The following is a 15,391-nucleotide window of genomic DNA, read 5'->3' as shown; positions in this document are numbered from 1 at the left end:
ATTGACTGGTGTGCCAACTGTTGTGGTGTGTTGATGCAACTCGCTTCTGTGGGCCCCACCATACTGTATGTGTTATATCCACATCCACATCGTCCATACATTTTAGGAGATTAATTTACTGCATGGCCCAGAAAATTGAGATAAATACAAAGCTCAAGTGGAGCACACCACATAAAGTTTAATGCAATGCCTACCATTGAAAACTTCTTAGGACTCAAAAGTTTGGAATCAAGTTGATATTTTTGTTTTCCCTTCATTCGGTTCTTTGTGACCTTATGAAAGGTTGGTTGACAAATAAACATCACGGTGGGGCCTAGGATGGTTTTAATGGTAGTTATCATTATCCCCACCACTTTCTATGGTGCGAGCTACTTGAGTTTTGTATCTGCCTCATTTGTTTACCCGTTCCTACAAAATGGATGAACAATGTGAATATAACGCATACATCATGGTTGAGGCCACGAACCGGGTAATGTCAACACCCCAAGGAGGTCTTCCTTGATGGCTAAAAAGATCTCAGTCGCAAATTCCATCGCATGCATGGTATCATCAAGGTCACATCATCATCTCTATGAGCCCTGAAAAAAAGTAATTAGATGTAATAATAACATGCTAGGTCAGCAATCTGGGTTCATTGCACATTTTATGGGATGGCAAGCAAATATCACACCGATCTAACAAATATTGACCATTTGATCAATGGCCTTCAATATGAAGGGACAAGAGGACCATTTACACAATAATAGTCCAATCAGCAATTTAGCCCACATATTCGAGAGGGTCCATCTAGGATTGCTTATGATTCTAAATATTCACAGGACAAGACCATTGGCCAACCTCATGATGTAACCATCTTTCAATACAGTTGGCAAGGTGCTCAAATTCATCTTGATAGCTTTGGACAGTATCTGTTCCTTTTATGTGTTTTCGCTAACATATCATCAAGAGTCTCATAATCAATTGACATGACCTTTGTCATTACCTTTTATGAAGTGTTAGGATTCACATGGTGATACCTTTAAAATCAATTTGGTCACCTTGATGTATTCCCAACTTGATTGCTCACCATGATGCATATGTTTAACCCACACCGACCATCTATTCTGGGAGAGAATTCTAGTGCATTAGTCCAAAAATGAAGTAGATACAAAGCTTAAGTGGACCATATCACTAGAAACGGTGGTAATTGAACACCCACCATTAAAAGCTTCTTTGGGGCCACAAAGTTTCCAATCAAACGTTATGGTGAGCCTTAGGAAGGTTTCACCCATCAAATCTCAGCACGTTAGGGAACGGCAGTAGCTTCCATACATCAAGGTGGGCCCCACACCGTAGGTGGCAGGGTCACCAGGGCTATTCCCCCTGGATATTAAATAAAACACTGAAGCAGTGGTGTTTGCCACTCCAAACCAAAACTAAAACTGCATTATTATGGAAAGATGCCAAAGTGTTTTAGACACATAACCAGGTGGGCCACAGAGATGTCACTCGAACCAACAACAACATAGCACTGTAAAAACATGTGACCACACACATGACTTGGTGGGCCACATAGATGCTGATTCAAATCAACGGTTCATGGAGCTTTCAAGGTGTTCCCCACGTCAATGACGAATCGATATCGTACATCCGCCTTCGCGAGCCGCTCCATGGCCGTGTTCACATAGTCCATTGGAATAACCTCAATATCCGCTGTGATGTTGTGCTTGGCAGCGAAGTCAATCATCTCTTGGGTCTCTTTGATTCCTCCAATGCCACTTCCAGCCACCGTCTTCCTCCCTTCAAAATCATAACAGCCGGAAATATGTCAGTGTGACAAGTACTAGATAGGCCGGCCACAATCCTCCAGCCCGTTGAAGACAATGAAGGGTGTTTACTTACCGAAAATCATAGAGAATGCCGGTATCTCGAGAGGCTTCTCTGGTACACCCACCATAACCAGCTTCCCATTAGTCTTTAGCAGGCCGAGCAATGGCACTATCGGGTGGGTTGCAGAGACCGTATCAATGATACCGTCCATAGTGCCCATCGCAGCCTACACCATAAAAGATGAAACGAATAAATCATCATTGTATAATGTTAACTGAAATTGCAAGACCCATTCAATCCTAAAATCAAGTGAAGAATGGTGGGCCCCACTTACATTGCACTTGAAGTCAAATGGGGTCCACTTCCAGTCATGGTCCAATTTTTGTTAGAAAAAATGTGTTGGATATACCGAAAAATAAAAATGAAATAAAATAGATTTCAATTGTTTCATTTCACTAGGCTGAATCACGTAAAATGATACATTAACTTTAAAGCATGGTATGGCAAAATCAAACGGTGAATGTGTTTTTACATTATTCTAAATGAGAAGCTATTTGGAGAATCTGATAGAATGGAGAGACGATTGAATTTGGACCGGAATGGTCCAGTGAAGTGCAGAGAGCGCCAACTAGCACTACTACAGCCACACTGCCCAAGCCCAAGCCCATTCTAGTGCTTAACAATATTGGAACACACAACCCGAGCGTCTCAATCTCCAAAGCTCCAAGTACGAATACTACATACACATCTACATATAAACCCCAAAACTCATATCATTTCCGATGCGGGATAAAAGCACACACCGCACTTTTTCTATTTAAAATTCTCAAAAATCGTTTTAGCAGCAAAATCCCATAATTTTGAATTTTTGAATTTTTTCAAAAACGACAAATTTCAACAATTTTGATGTGTGTTAACTTTGTTTAGGTTTTTGGATTGACTGAAACACATGCATGGCCATGTTAGTCACACGAACACTGACTTACCTGCATCTGGGCCGGTTCACGGCTGACCAGGAATGAGTCAGCACCGAGTCGTTCAATTGCTTCTTTCTCCTTGCTGGGAGATGTACTGATTACCGTGACCTTCAACCCAAAGGCCTTGGCAAACTTAACTGCTACATGACCAAGCCCACCGAGCCCAACCACACCCAGATGCTTGCCTGGCTCATCCAACCCGAAATATCTCATCGGGCTATACACCGTAATCCCAGCACATAATAGTGGCGCACCTCCCTCAAGTGGCAAGCTCTCAGGGAAGCGAATCACGAAGTTCTCATTGACGACCACCATATCAGAGTATCCACCGTACGTCATAGTGCCATCGTGGTACGTGGAGTTGTAGGTGAGGATAAGTTTGAGGCAGTAATTCTCCAAGTCTTGCTCGCAGTTGGAACATGATTTGCACGATCCAACCAAGCACCCAACACCTGCCTTGTCTCCCACCTTGAATTTTGATACCTTGGGCCCCACTTCGGTCACTATTCCGACGATCTCATGCCTGCAGTAACAGATTGGTTACTGTAATTTCTGATGATCAGGTGTCTATGGTGTTTGACTCAGTGATGATTGGCTAAAATCAACTTGACTCGGTGGAATTTCGACCTGGGTCACAGGCTGGTGAGTGTGACTCAGCTCTGATTAGACCAGACTTATCTAGTCCACTCACTGACTCAGCTGAATAGATATGACTTGTCGTGCTTTGAGTGAGTCAGTCGGCTATAGGGTCATTGGTCCCATCGGATCAATTTGTCAGATTTAGTTATAATCCTCAGCGTACAAATCAGGACTGTCCACTTATCAGGTGGACCACATTGCATGGAACAATGAATCATCCACTGTTTTTTTTTTTTTTTTTTTTTTAAATGGGCAACGGGTACAGTTGAGCTTTGGATCTGCTTCATTCTTTATCTCATGACCTAAAATGATCTCTCCGAATGGATGGACGGTGCGGATACAACACATACATCATGGCAGGGCCCACAGAATTTGGTGACGTCACTTAAGTAGCCAATTTCGCTAATGAAGCCGTCAGTAGCTAATCGGGCGTTGGCAAATATGGAAGTAGGAGCCATTCACTTCTATTCATTTCATTCACATGGATGGTGTGGATTGGATTGCACGTATGCCAAGTGGATGGGGGAGAAGTTGGTTCACGAGGAGATAGATTATGTTCCCAACGCGGTTGGGTTTGCACGTGTGCTTGCTTATTATAAGGGACACGGTCTCAAGGGTGGTTTTAACACGCGCCTAAGAAGCACACATGTGAAACATCCTGGCCGTTCATGAGCCCACCTTTTGAAAGATCTATAGTAGAAAAGGTCCTTATGGTTCCCTTATCAGATCCGAAATAAGTGTAGGTTGAGCACGGACCTTCTGTTTTTTTTTTTTCTTGGGACCATTGACATCACTGAGCGGGTCAGATCATGTTCAATGTGAGTGGGCCTCAGCTGAGAACGGCTCGGACATTTCACACTAACGTCCACCTTTTCCCCTCGCGCGAATCGCCTCTTCTTTCATCTCGCCTTTTCCAGATATAATTAATAGCGGCGTTAAGACGATCTTACCCTGGGAGTAAGGGATAAACGGAATTTCCCCAGTCGTTCTTAACGGCGTGAAGGTCCGAATGGCAGATTCCGCAGTAGAGTATCTTGAGCGTTACATCATCCTCGCCGTTCGCCCTACAAACACATCACAACTCAGATCAAAATATTTTCAATTTAAAAAGTCGTTATCACGTATTATCTTTTAATCATCTACTCGACCTCCCATAAGAAATAGGACACGTGTACATTTTCCAGGCACTTCTTATGGTGTGCCAACCACGAAAAAGGAAAGATACCTAGGGCCTTATGTTTGGCAACCTGGATTGGGAATTAACTTTATATTTGTAGCGACTTGAATTTAATTACTAAATCAACTCTAATATCTTTGAACTTATGTAATGTTTGACACAATGGTTGCAATAAGCCCACTGAAATATATGCTTTGAAGGAAAATGATAAAATTATAAGTCTTGAATGAGCGACAACCACAAAATCATGTCCTGGTGACTAACCAATGATTTTTAACTGTTGATTTACAAGGACAATGTTTAGACGGTGTTGATCATTATATTGAAGTAATTATAGTGATGCAATTGATAATCTAATTGTTTTGGGACATCTTTAGTGGGCCATGTGTGCAATATGGTGACATACATGTTACACATGCAACTCTTAGAAGGATTTTTGATGTAATGCAAGCTCTCACTGTGAATTTTAAACCCTTCTTTGAAGGGCCCAATTACTTTATAGTGCCAAACAACAAATTCCCTCAAATCCCCCTCAAATCGATGGTGCCAAACGACCCCTTATCTCATCGGGATGTGGCTACTCATTGCATATTCCGGGGATCGGATTCCGTTGGGTTAGGTAGAAAGGAATTCGGGCGCGCAGCGTCGTGTGGACCCTGAGATCCACCGAGATGGGGTGGATACTCAGGTGGCTCGCAGCCTAAGAAACAATGGTGATTAACCATTAAAAGCTTTTTGTGGGCCACACCACAAGTTTTTAGATCAAGCTGATATTTGTGTGGTCCCTTCATCCAGTTCTTTGTGACCATATGAAGAGGTCCAAGATGTTTCCAATGGTAGGTATTCAATCACCACTGTTTTTTTGGTGTGGTCCACCTAAGATTTGGATATGACAAAGCCATGCGGGAGTTCAGTTAGGTCATGGCCATGATCCCACCTTCATATATATATCCAAGCCACCCATCCATTTTGCTAGCTCATTTGAGTATATAGGCCCAAAAACAAAACAAATCTAGATCTCAATGGACCACATCATTGGAAAAAGTGGTGTGATGACCATTAAAATCTTTCAGTACAACCGACCTAATCAATGGTGGAACCATTTTGTGGGTGCATAATAATCACTTTTCTGGGTGCACTCATTGCTGCGACACAATCACGTGCCCCAACTCCACATTGTTGAGCTTTGCTAAACATACATGCGTGTGCATTAAAGCTCATGTACACGCCCCATGGGCCCCAGATCCAATCCATCCACTAGAAATCCGCTGATGAGCTAGATCAAGAATAAGGTAAATTCACTGGTTGGGTAGAGCCCCAAATAAGATTAATTCACCGGTTTAGATAACAATTTGCAAAATAAATGTACGGCTCTGATCCATGGTTCAAGTGGTAGACTGAGCGAAATATACCTCGTTTCAACACTTGAGGTCTTTGGTATCGATCCCTGGTGGGGGTGGCTAACAGTAAAGTGTCAACTGAAAAAAAAAATGTACGGCTCTGAAAAACTATGGCAGAAGTTTCTTAATACATGTACCTGTTTCAATATTGGGCCATATGATAGGTGGACCAGGTTTTATTCATGGAGCACATATACATGGTCAGACTAACCCTAACTTAGGTAGATGGATTTGATCTTGCACCAACATGCCATGCTGTCACATGTGAAAAACTTCCTAAGTTGCCCTATAATGTTTTTTTTTTGACTCCCTGCAGTGTCTCTATAAGAGTTAAGGTGTTAGGCCTAGCAACTTCCCAACATGCTTCTTTGGCCCCCAAAGTATCAGCTTCATCAAAAACTTCCATGGCACGAGGAATATTTTAACTGTAGGCATTCAATTCCCACTGTTTTCTATATGGTAGGGTCCACTTGAGCTTTGGATCCGCCTCCTTAGTTCAAGCCTTAAAACCGATCTTGCCAAATAAACACATACATCGTGGCGGGCCCCACAAAACTTGGTGACGTCACTTCAGTTACAAGATAACTAGTGAAGCCGTCCATAAGTAGCGGAATACTGAAACCGTCAGCAACTAATTCGGATCTGGGACTCACCCACTACTAACAAACTAGAATGGAAAATGACAAAAATATCTAAAAACAAAAAACAAAAATTAAAGAAAAAGGAAAAGAAGATCTCATCGCATTAGGGGTCGTTTGGATGGTGGTGATTAAAGGCTGTATATGATTTACAGCTGTCTATTTGACTTTAAGTACTAAATCATTTACAGTGTTTAGATGGCCTTTAAATGATAAATGAAATCTGTTTTATGGGCTTACATTCAAAGCCATCTGCTCATTAAAACTCACTTTTTTTGCTGATAAATGAGAAGGGGGTTTTAACAGTAAATCATTTACAAAATCTAACAAATTAGAGCTTCCAAACACTAGTAAATAATTTGCTACTTGTCCCATTTACGAATAACATACAGAAAGTAAAAGAGGCTCTTAGAGGATAGCTGGTTGCTTGGGAAACCCTTTCACAAGCTAGGTGGGCCCACCATGATGCTCTTGAGAAATCTGCCCTATTCATCCATTTTGCTGGATCATGTTAAGACATGAGTCCAAAAATGAAGCAGATCCAAAACTTACGTAGGCCGTGTGACAGGAAACAGTGAGGATTGAACATCCACCGTTGAAACATATGGGGAACAGAAGTTTTGGATCAAGCTAAAATGCTTGTTTTTTCAATTTATACTAGCAGTAAAGAACTTATGAAGGGTTTGGATCAAACGGTGGAGTCTATGAAGGCTTTAAGGCATTTTTCTAACCACTTTTTCTTATCATGCGGCACACTTGAGAGTTTTGGATTTTTTTATTATTTTTATTTATTTATTTTTGGCTCATGTTCTTAATAGAATCTGCCAGAACAGATGAGACGGATTGGATTTCTGCCAAACATTATGATGGCCCAACAAACTTCTGAAAGAGAATAAAGAGAGAGCATAGAAAATACCAAAAAACCCACCGAAGAAAAATTACAAAAAAAATAAAAGAAATATCTCGTTGCAATAAGAACAGGCACAAAAGAAAAGAAAAGATGGTTTCGGAAAAATCAAGAAGAGATACGATGCCCGAAAAATTAAGGAGATAGAATGTGGGCAGTAATACTAAACAAACTAGCATGAAAAATACCCAAAAAAAAAAAAAAAAAATCCAAAGAAAATGGAAAAAGGAAAAAAGAAATGAAATGAAACGAGGGTGCCAGAGGCCCCGAACAAATACCAAAAAACCACCAAAATAAGAAAAAAAATTACAAAGAAAATAAAAAAGAAAGATCTCATTTCAATAAGAAAGAGAATAGAAAATACGAAAAACACCCACCAAATTTTTTAAAAAAAAATAAATAACAAAGAAATTAAAAAGAAAGATCTCATTGCAATAAGAACACGCACAAGAGAAAAGGGGGTTCCAGAGAGATCAAGAGGAGCGAGAGATCGGAACAAACCACAGCATAGACAATCCCAAAAATACCCACCAAAAGAAAGAAGAAAAATTCCAAAGAAACTAAAGAAAAAGGTCTCATTTCAAGAGAAAAGAAAAGGAAGAAAGGGAAAGGAGTAAAACCTTCTAGAGAATTTGAAAGGGGAAAGGACACCGGAAGAGTCTCTTGCAGCCCACCCAAACGCCTTTCGAGGGTGTTCTTCCTCTGGAGATTTCGACATTTTTTATTTTCTTCCTTTGAAAGACAGAAAAGGAGAGAGACGCTTGAGTATGATAGAGAGACTTCCAGAGGATAGTGTGTGGCCGGTGACCTCAAGCGAGGCACTCCTTATATACAGGGACGATGACACGTGGAGAGGATTCGGTGCCGTCCCGGTCTCACCCATTACGGTACGGCCATTGCCGTGGGGCCACTTTAATACATGTATTTTATAATTGCGCCGTCAATGCGTTTTACCGTATCATTTCCGAATTTAAAAAGAAAAAAATAAAATGAAGCAGACTCAGTTCTCAGGTGAATAATATCACAGGAAACAGCTGTGATTGTAGGCCACGGAAATTTTTTATGAAGCTAATATTTGTCTTTTCTATTCTTCATCCAAGTGACATTATCACTGTATGTCAAATACATATTACCGTAACATCACGGTGGCCTTAGAAAGTTTTTAATAAAAAGAGTTTAAATCACCAAGATTTTCTTAACATGGCCCACTTAAGTTTTAGATTTTTATTTTTAGGCTCATACCATCAAATTATTTAGAAAAAACAGATGGATGAAATAAGTACATCAAGGTAAGGTAGGCACTATGCTAAGGGCTACAACATCTAGGGAGAGGCCTATTGGCTCCTAATTTGTTGCCTATGACGGGAAGGGACTCGGTTTGGGTAGTGACCAGACTAGTACTTGCCTCATTGTTGGTCAGTCTTGGGAAAAAGCTCCGTGGACCTTACCATGATGTGTGTGGACCTTACCATGATGTGTGTTTATCCATGCCATCCATCCATTTTGGCAACTCGTATTAAATCATCAAATTAAAAAAATGAGGTAAATTCAAATCTCAGGTGAGCCATAACATAGGAAGTGATAGTGATTGAACGCCGGTTGTTAAAAACTTCGTAGGCCACAAAAGTTTTGGATCAAGCCAATATTTGTGTTTTCCCTTCATCTAGTTGTGTGTGACCTACTCAACAAGTTGGATGGTGAATAAACATTACATTAAGCCATAAAAAGTTTTCAATGGTGAGCGTTTAATCATCATTACCACTAATTCTTGTTGTGTGGTTGATGTGAGATTTGGAATTATATCATTTTTTGCTCATGAAATAGTAGTGATCGAACACCCACTATTAAAAAAAATTATTACTATAAGTTTTAAATCAAGTAAATATTAGTGCACCGATTTGTGCATCTTAATTGTCAATCACATGAGTTATTGTGTCAGGGAGTCGGTTGAGCCTTTGAAATCTCAAGACCGAAGACACAAGTAGATATGAGCATAAATGAGTAAAGAACAAGTACATGAGATATATTGGTGACCCTAACCCTTAACCCAAAACAATCTCTTAACCTTTAAATGATCCTAACCCTATAGGTTAATTTTGTTAATCATCCCTTAGCTTTAAAAGCTTAATTGGAATATGATAAGTAAGGCTAGAAAAAATGTGTAACTGTTATGAAATCGTATGCGTTGTGAGACCCGTATCCTAGACCGTATAGTTCCGCAGGCTTTCGCGGTCCTCCCGGTCAAATTTCGGCAACTCGCAACCTGTAATCAGCGTTTGTGCACGATTCTAAGTCATATTCCGTAAATCTAAGTCGACTCGACCTGAGACTTGTACCCTTACGACCACACTGTCGCCGTGGTTTCAACGTCGCGTCTCACGTGCCGATGCAATACCCAGGCCAGGAGATGTGGGTCTGCATTTATTTCGAGAAAAATGCTGCGTAAAAGAATCTCTATAATGTAAAATTAATCACATTAATCAATCAAGTACAACACTCATATCTCTCTCACCCAAAGTCAAAGCAACCCATACCTAGTCAAGTACACCCATCATACCCATCCCTCTCCCTTACATGACTCCTCTCTCTCTCTCTCTCTCTCTCTCTCTCTCTCATTTCTCACTCCATTCCATGCAATCTCCAAGGAGAGAAATGTCCAAGCTAAGAAAGAGAAAAGAGAGGAGCCTATTGTGGCCCAGTTCCTACCCCAAGATCTCCCATCCTAGCCTTCCAACCTCCATCAACTTCTATCAAAGTTAAAGACAATGAGCTAAGGAGTCCATGGAGCCTAGAAGAAGCGGAATCGGTGGGTGATTTTGAAATTTTCTCCATTGATTTCTATTTGTGTGCCCACTTATGTATGCTTTGTATTGAGTGTAGGGAGGGCCCATAGTGGCGGGCTCCCTCCCCTTCATGTATCTCTCTCTCTCTCTCTCTCTCTCTATCTCCTTTTCCATGGATGATGGCCCACCTTGATGGATGATCCATGCTGTCCAGTGAGACCACACGTGGTCCAAGCAGTGGAGTGCCCACTGTCCAGCAGTTGGACTGCCTTGTTGCCCAAGCCATAGGAAAACATAAATATCAGTTTTGATCCCGAACTTGGGTGGAACACATTGACGCAGACCCCACTTGATCTATGCATTTTATTCACATCGTCCACGTGTACGTGGACCCCACCTGTAACATGTGTCCATCATGTTGTCCACCGTCTAGGCAGGGACGGTGGAACCCACGTTATGTATGTATTTCATATACACAACATCCACCGTCTAGTCTCTGGACAGTGTAATCCTTCAGTAAATCATGTTGCATTCACACTGTCCATCCTTTTTGCTTGAAGTGGGACCCCACCTAGTTGTATGTTATATCTCCACTGTCCATCCCATTCCCCAGTTCATTTTAGGCATTGAGCCAAAAAAATGGAGCCAATCCAAATATCTTGTAGGCCACACCATTAAAAATATTATTTTAATAATGATAAATTGTTAGGGCCCACTATAATGTTTTTGTGCATCAAAACATACCCAATATTGGGCTCATTGGACCTGTCCCGAGCCTGGTAACCCAGTAGGCGGATTGGATCTCCCTGATGTGGACCCCACGTATGAAAATCCTTTGAAATATATATATATATATATATATATATATATATGCAGAGGATGTTGCTGCTAGCGTCCAAAGGACGCTGTAGCAAGCAATGTCCTGCCGCTTGGAATGGGCAGGGTAAGTGGGCCCCACCTCAGGCGCCCCCATGATGCGTGTTGAACATCAACACCATCCATTTCATGGGTTCCCTTTAATTAATGGGGTATGTCAAAAAACAGCCGTGCACGGAACTCAAGTGGTCCACACTACAAGAATCAGCGAGGGATTGAACATCTACCATTGAAACCCTTTTTGGTCACAAAAGTTTTGGATATATATGAAATTTATTTTTTTAAATCTTAATTTAGGTCTTTGTGACCTTATCAACAGATGGGATGGACGATAAATGTTATGGTGGGCCCCACGTGGGACCCACCTATGAAGAGGATTGGCTGGTGTACGCATACACCAGCTATATATATATATATAGCTGCTGAATTGACGTCCCAAGTTCTGTGGGTCTAATCACAAGGTATGTGTGATATCCACACCGTCCATCCATCATCCAAATGGCTGGACGGTGGGACCCACGCCTTGATGTATATGAGGCCCATTGTTGCAGCCCATTTTGATGTATATGAGGCCCATGTGTTGCGACCTATTTTGATGTATATGAGGCCCATTGGCGCAGCCTATTGATGTAGCCCACTTGAAGTATATGAGGCCCAATGTGACGTATTTGTAGCCCATCCATTAAGGCCCACCTTGATGTGATGCATATTGGACCCATATGGGAGGCCCATCACGATGTGTTTGAGGCCCATGGGTTGTGGCCCATTGTGATGTATTCGGGGCCCATGGGACGTGGCCCATCTAATATATATAGGCCCATGTGATGCGGCCAATGTGATGTATATTAGGCCTATAAGATGCGGCCCATTGCGATGTATAAGGCCCATGTGATATGGCATATTGTGATGTATGTGGCCAATGTGATGTGACCCCATTATGATTTATATGAGGCCCATTTAGCGAGGTCCACTATGATGTAATTGTGACCCAGGTATAAGGCCCAATATGATATATTTGAGGCCCATGAGTAAGGCCCAATATGATGTATATATAGCCTATGTAATGCGGCCCATTATGTTGTGTATGAGGCCTTTGTGTGAGGCCATGGCCCACTATATGTTTGGTCCTATAAGGGTCACTACTTGGGAGCGATGCTGGTTAAATGTCTACTTGATAGGCAATGATGGTTAAATGTCCACATTGTGACCTTCCCTTAGGCCCTTTGTTAGGCCGATTATCGATATTGGTTATCGATACCGATTATGAGTATGTGACAGCATAGCATCATGATACATGCCCATACGTATCATCTACATGTTTGTTATGAGATATGGTTAACCATTGCATATGTCATTGGGCAGGTATTGTTATGAGACTCCCTTATAGGCGAAGATTGTCTCGCATAAGCGCACGGTATGCGCATGATTGATGTATGACTAGATTATATGACTAATGCATCTTGGATTGTGTGTTGTGATTACTGTACGCCCAAGCGACATCAGGGTCATAGCCTTTACAGGCATGTTGTGGATGGCTGGATAGGACACTATAAATCTTTTACTAGCATCAGGGCGTCATAGATGTCCCTAGGTGAAAATTTCTAAACCTTCGTGGTTAAGAGACGCTCCAATGTCTAGACCGATTGGATACATGAGCACCCGAGTGCCGAATATCAGTAGGCTGCGTCTCCCACTGTGTCATGGTCGGTTGGAAAGGGGTGTGGTCTTACCCACCCGAAGATAGGAGGCATAACTAGGCTAAGTTTGACCAGCTTATAAACGGGTCCGCCATCGACATGCCGAGTAGATATTGGCTGACTAATGGTCAGGCGGATAATGAAGTCTCTTCCACTTGCATGGTTGCGTGTCCAGTGGGCGGCAATCGCGTGTAGATTGTACTAGACCCTTGTGATGATCCCAGATATGTACAGTATTGATATGTGGACTTATTGAGTAGGAGTTATATACTCAGCATCTTACGCATTCATTCATTCATTTACTATCCACTTGGGTTGGTTGTGCGTAACTAATTTGATACGTGTACCTTTACAATGACCATGATTTTAATTAGGCACGCGACTAACATGAAATCAGGAGTCTACCACATTGAGTCTGACTATCTAAATTTGAGCTGGTTTGGATAGAAGTCCTTTGTGATGGACACCATAGCTTGCGATACTACGTACTATCATCCCGACTTCACACTTCAGCTTGATCATTTCATTCGCACGGCATATTGCATACTGCATCCGCGGCATATGACATTTTAGATTGTTATGTTTTTTCATTTTTATGGCCTAGATGATCCTAACGGTATTTATCGACTCATCAAGATTTACATATTGCATTGTATCCTCAGTATATGATATTTGGTTTACTATGTCTCCGCATTACTCTGATATTATACGATTTATGGATTACCATTATTTTCGCTTACTCTGGTATTTATATGCTTGGCACGTGCATCGCACACACTTACACCACCCTCTAAGCTTTTTATAAGCTTATGCACGATAGATGCTTGCAGGTGGCATTAGGTCGCAGCAGCGTTGAGATTGGAGTGTGCTCAATCGTCTTCTAGAGCTTTAATTTTTTATATATGCATTTTCCTTTTAGTACTGTATTCAATTGTTTATATTAGTGGATATGTGATGATGATGTTGCCTTTGTAATTTGGGTAAACTTGTAGCTATGTTTGTTATGAAACAAATGTACGTTAAAAATCCTCCTTGTAGGATCCTAGGATCAAAATTTGGCGTATGGGTGTTGGAAGCTGAGAATGGGGTACTACGGAGGCTGTTGGCACCGGATTCAACGATCTAAAATTTCGAGAGCCCAGTTTCAGAGTTTAGGGAGTGACATGCCCAAACCAACAGTTTTCGAGTGGTCGATCACATCAACAGACTATCGATGAGACTCAATCCAATCGAATGTCTATTTAATCTGATCGAAGAATGAGTCTAGCAACCAATAGAGATATTTTTGAATTTTCTTGATGAGATCGATAGAGGGTTCGATCATATCAAAGGACCTTCGATTCCATCGAAGGCCATTTCTATCCTATCAACAAAGTTGTTAACTAGTTTTATAGCTGTTGTAAATCAGTCAGCTAGAACTTGCAGAATCTGTAAAAGCTAGAAAATCCGGTGACTCTCTTGCTTTAAGTTGACTCTTAATATGCGACATAGAATTCTAAGTAAGAGACTTCAGTTATAGAGAGAGAAGGTATTAGGTATCACCTCTGCCCGTACACGTGTACGGTCTCTACTTTGTGTGGTAGGCTGATCTTAGGGGATAAAATGATAGGATATGAAGTACTAAAATGGGATTAGGCAGACTTAAATTTCTGATGTGGCAAGGTCCGGAATTCCGGCAAGCCACAGAGCATACGTCTAGAGAATGCCTAGTGAAGAAAGGAGGTTAAGAGTAAATGTGGTGACGCTAGAACGTTATGTAAGGGAACGAGGCTTCCATGAATTTCTAATGCGACAATATCCGGAGTTTCGGCAAGTTGTAGAGCATATGTTCAATGGTAACCTAAAGAAGCAGCGGGGTTGAGAAGGGAAGTAATGATAAGATATGAATACTAATGGCGAATGTGTGATCCTTAGCTTGCACTTAAAAATGCTTAGATGTTTAAGTGCACCATGGTTGGAAGGTTTGACTCAAGTGAAAGTAAGAGGTTAAGCGATGGTTGAAGGAGACCGGAGGAGGCTAGAATGGATGAGAGTTTAAGAACTTAAGCACTTCTTCTCACTCTTCCTCACTTACTCTCTCTTTCTCACTCTTGGTTTCTTAGTAGCTATTGTTGGTAGTTGTTGGTTTGGAATGAGGAGAAGTGAGAGGTATTTATAGCCTCTTGGGATGGTCTTTAGGTAATTCCAGGGACTTTGAGGGGTAAATGATGATGTGACGGCTTAGGGTTGGTGGAGAGAAAGGGGATGCCACATGGCGATTGCTTATAGGTTTATAGGGTCTGGTAGAATGGTAAATACGATGAATTTTGGGGTCAAATAGATCAATATAGTTGACTTTTGAGGGGAGCAACAATTGTGAGCTCGGGGCACATTTGTCGAAGTGGGATGGTAATCGGATTAACCACATGGTTGCTTTCAAAGTTTAGCCAGTGGGCTTTTTTCGGACCCTGAGAGTGGCCCAAAGTCCATTTTGGATATTTGGCTAAAA

General features: G+C 41.5%; 1 protein-coding gene across 2 annotated transcripts; it reads right to left on the bottom strand.

Annotated features, from left to right (window-relative positions):
• Positions 1–1,388: 1,388 nt before the first annotated feature.
• LOC131229328 (probable mannitol dehydrogenase) lies at positions 1,389–8,335 on the bottom strand. 2 transcript variants are annotated; one of them, XM_058225260.1, is made up of 5 exons: positions 8,168–8,335; positions 4,376–4,489; positions 2,796–3,309; positions 1,882–2,035; positions 1,389–1,779 (listed from the first exon to the last, which is right to left on the bottom strand). In XM_058225260.1, the coding sequence occupies exons 1-5, from the start codon at positions 8,263–8,265 to the stop codon at positions 1,577–1,579; spliced, it is 1,083 nt and encodes a 360-aa protein (XP_058081243.1). In that variant the 5' UTR covers positions 8,266–8,335; the 3' UTR covers positions 1,389–1,576. The 2 variants fall into 2 exon arrangements, with proteins under 2 accessions (XP_058081243.1, XP_058081244.1); XM_058225261.1 differs by lacking the exon at positions 4,376–4,489.
• Between the last annotated feature and the right edge of the window lie 7,056 nt (positions 8,336–15,391).

Source organism: Magnolia sinica, chromosome 16 (genome assembly GCF_029962835.1).
Source record: "Magnolia sinica isolate HGM2019 chromosome 16, MsV1, whole genome shotgun sequence".
Lineage (NCBI taxonomy): Eukaryota > Viridiplantae > Streptophyta > Magnoliopsida > Magnoliales > Magnoliaceae > Magnolia > Magnolia sinica.
Note: the sequence above shows the minus strand (reverse complement) of the source record. Positions and strands in the feature narration are given on the sequence as shown.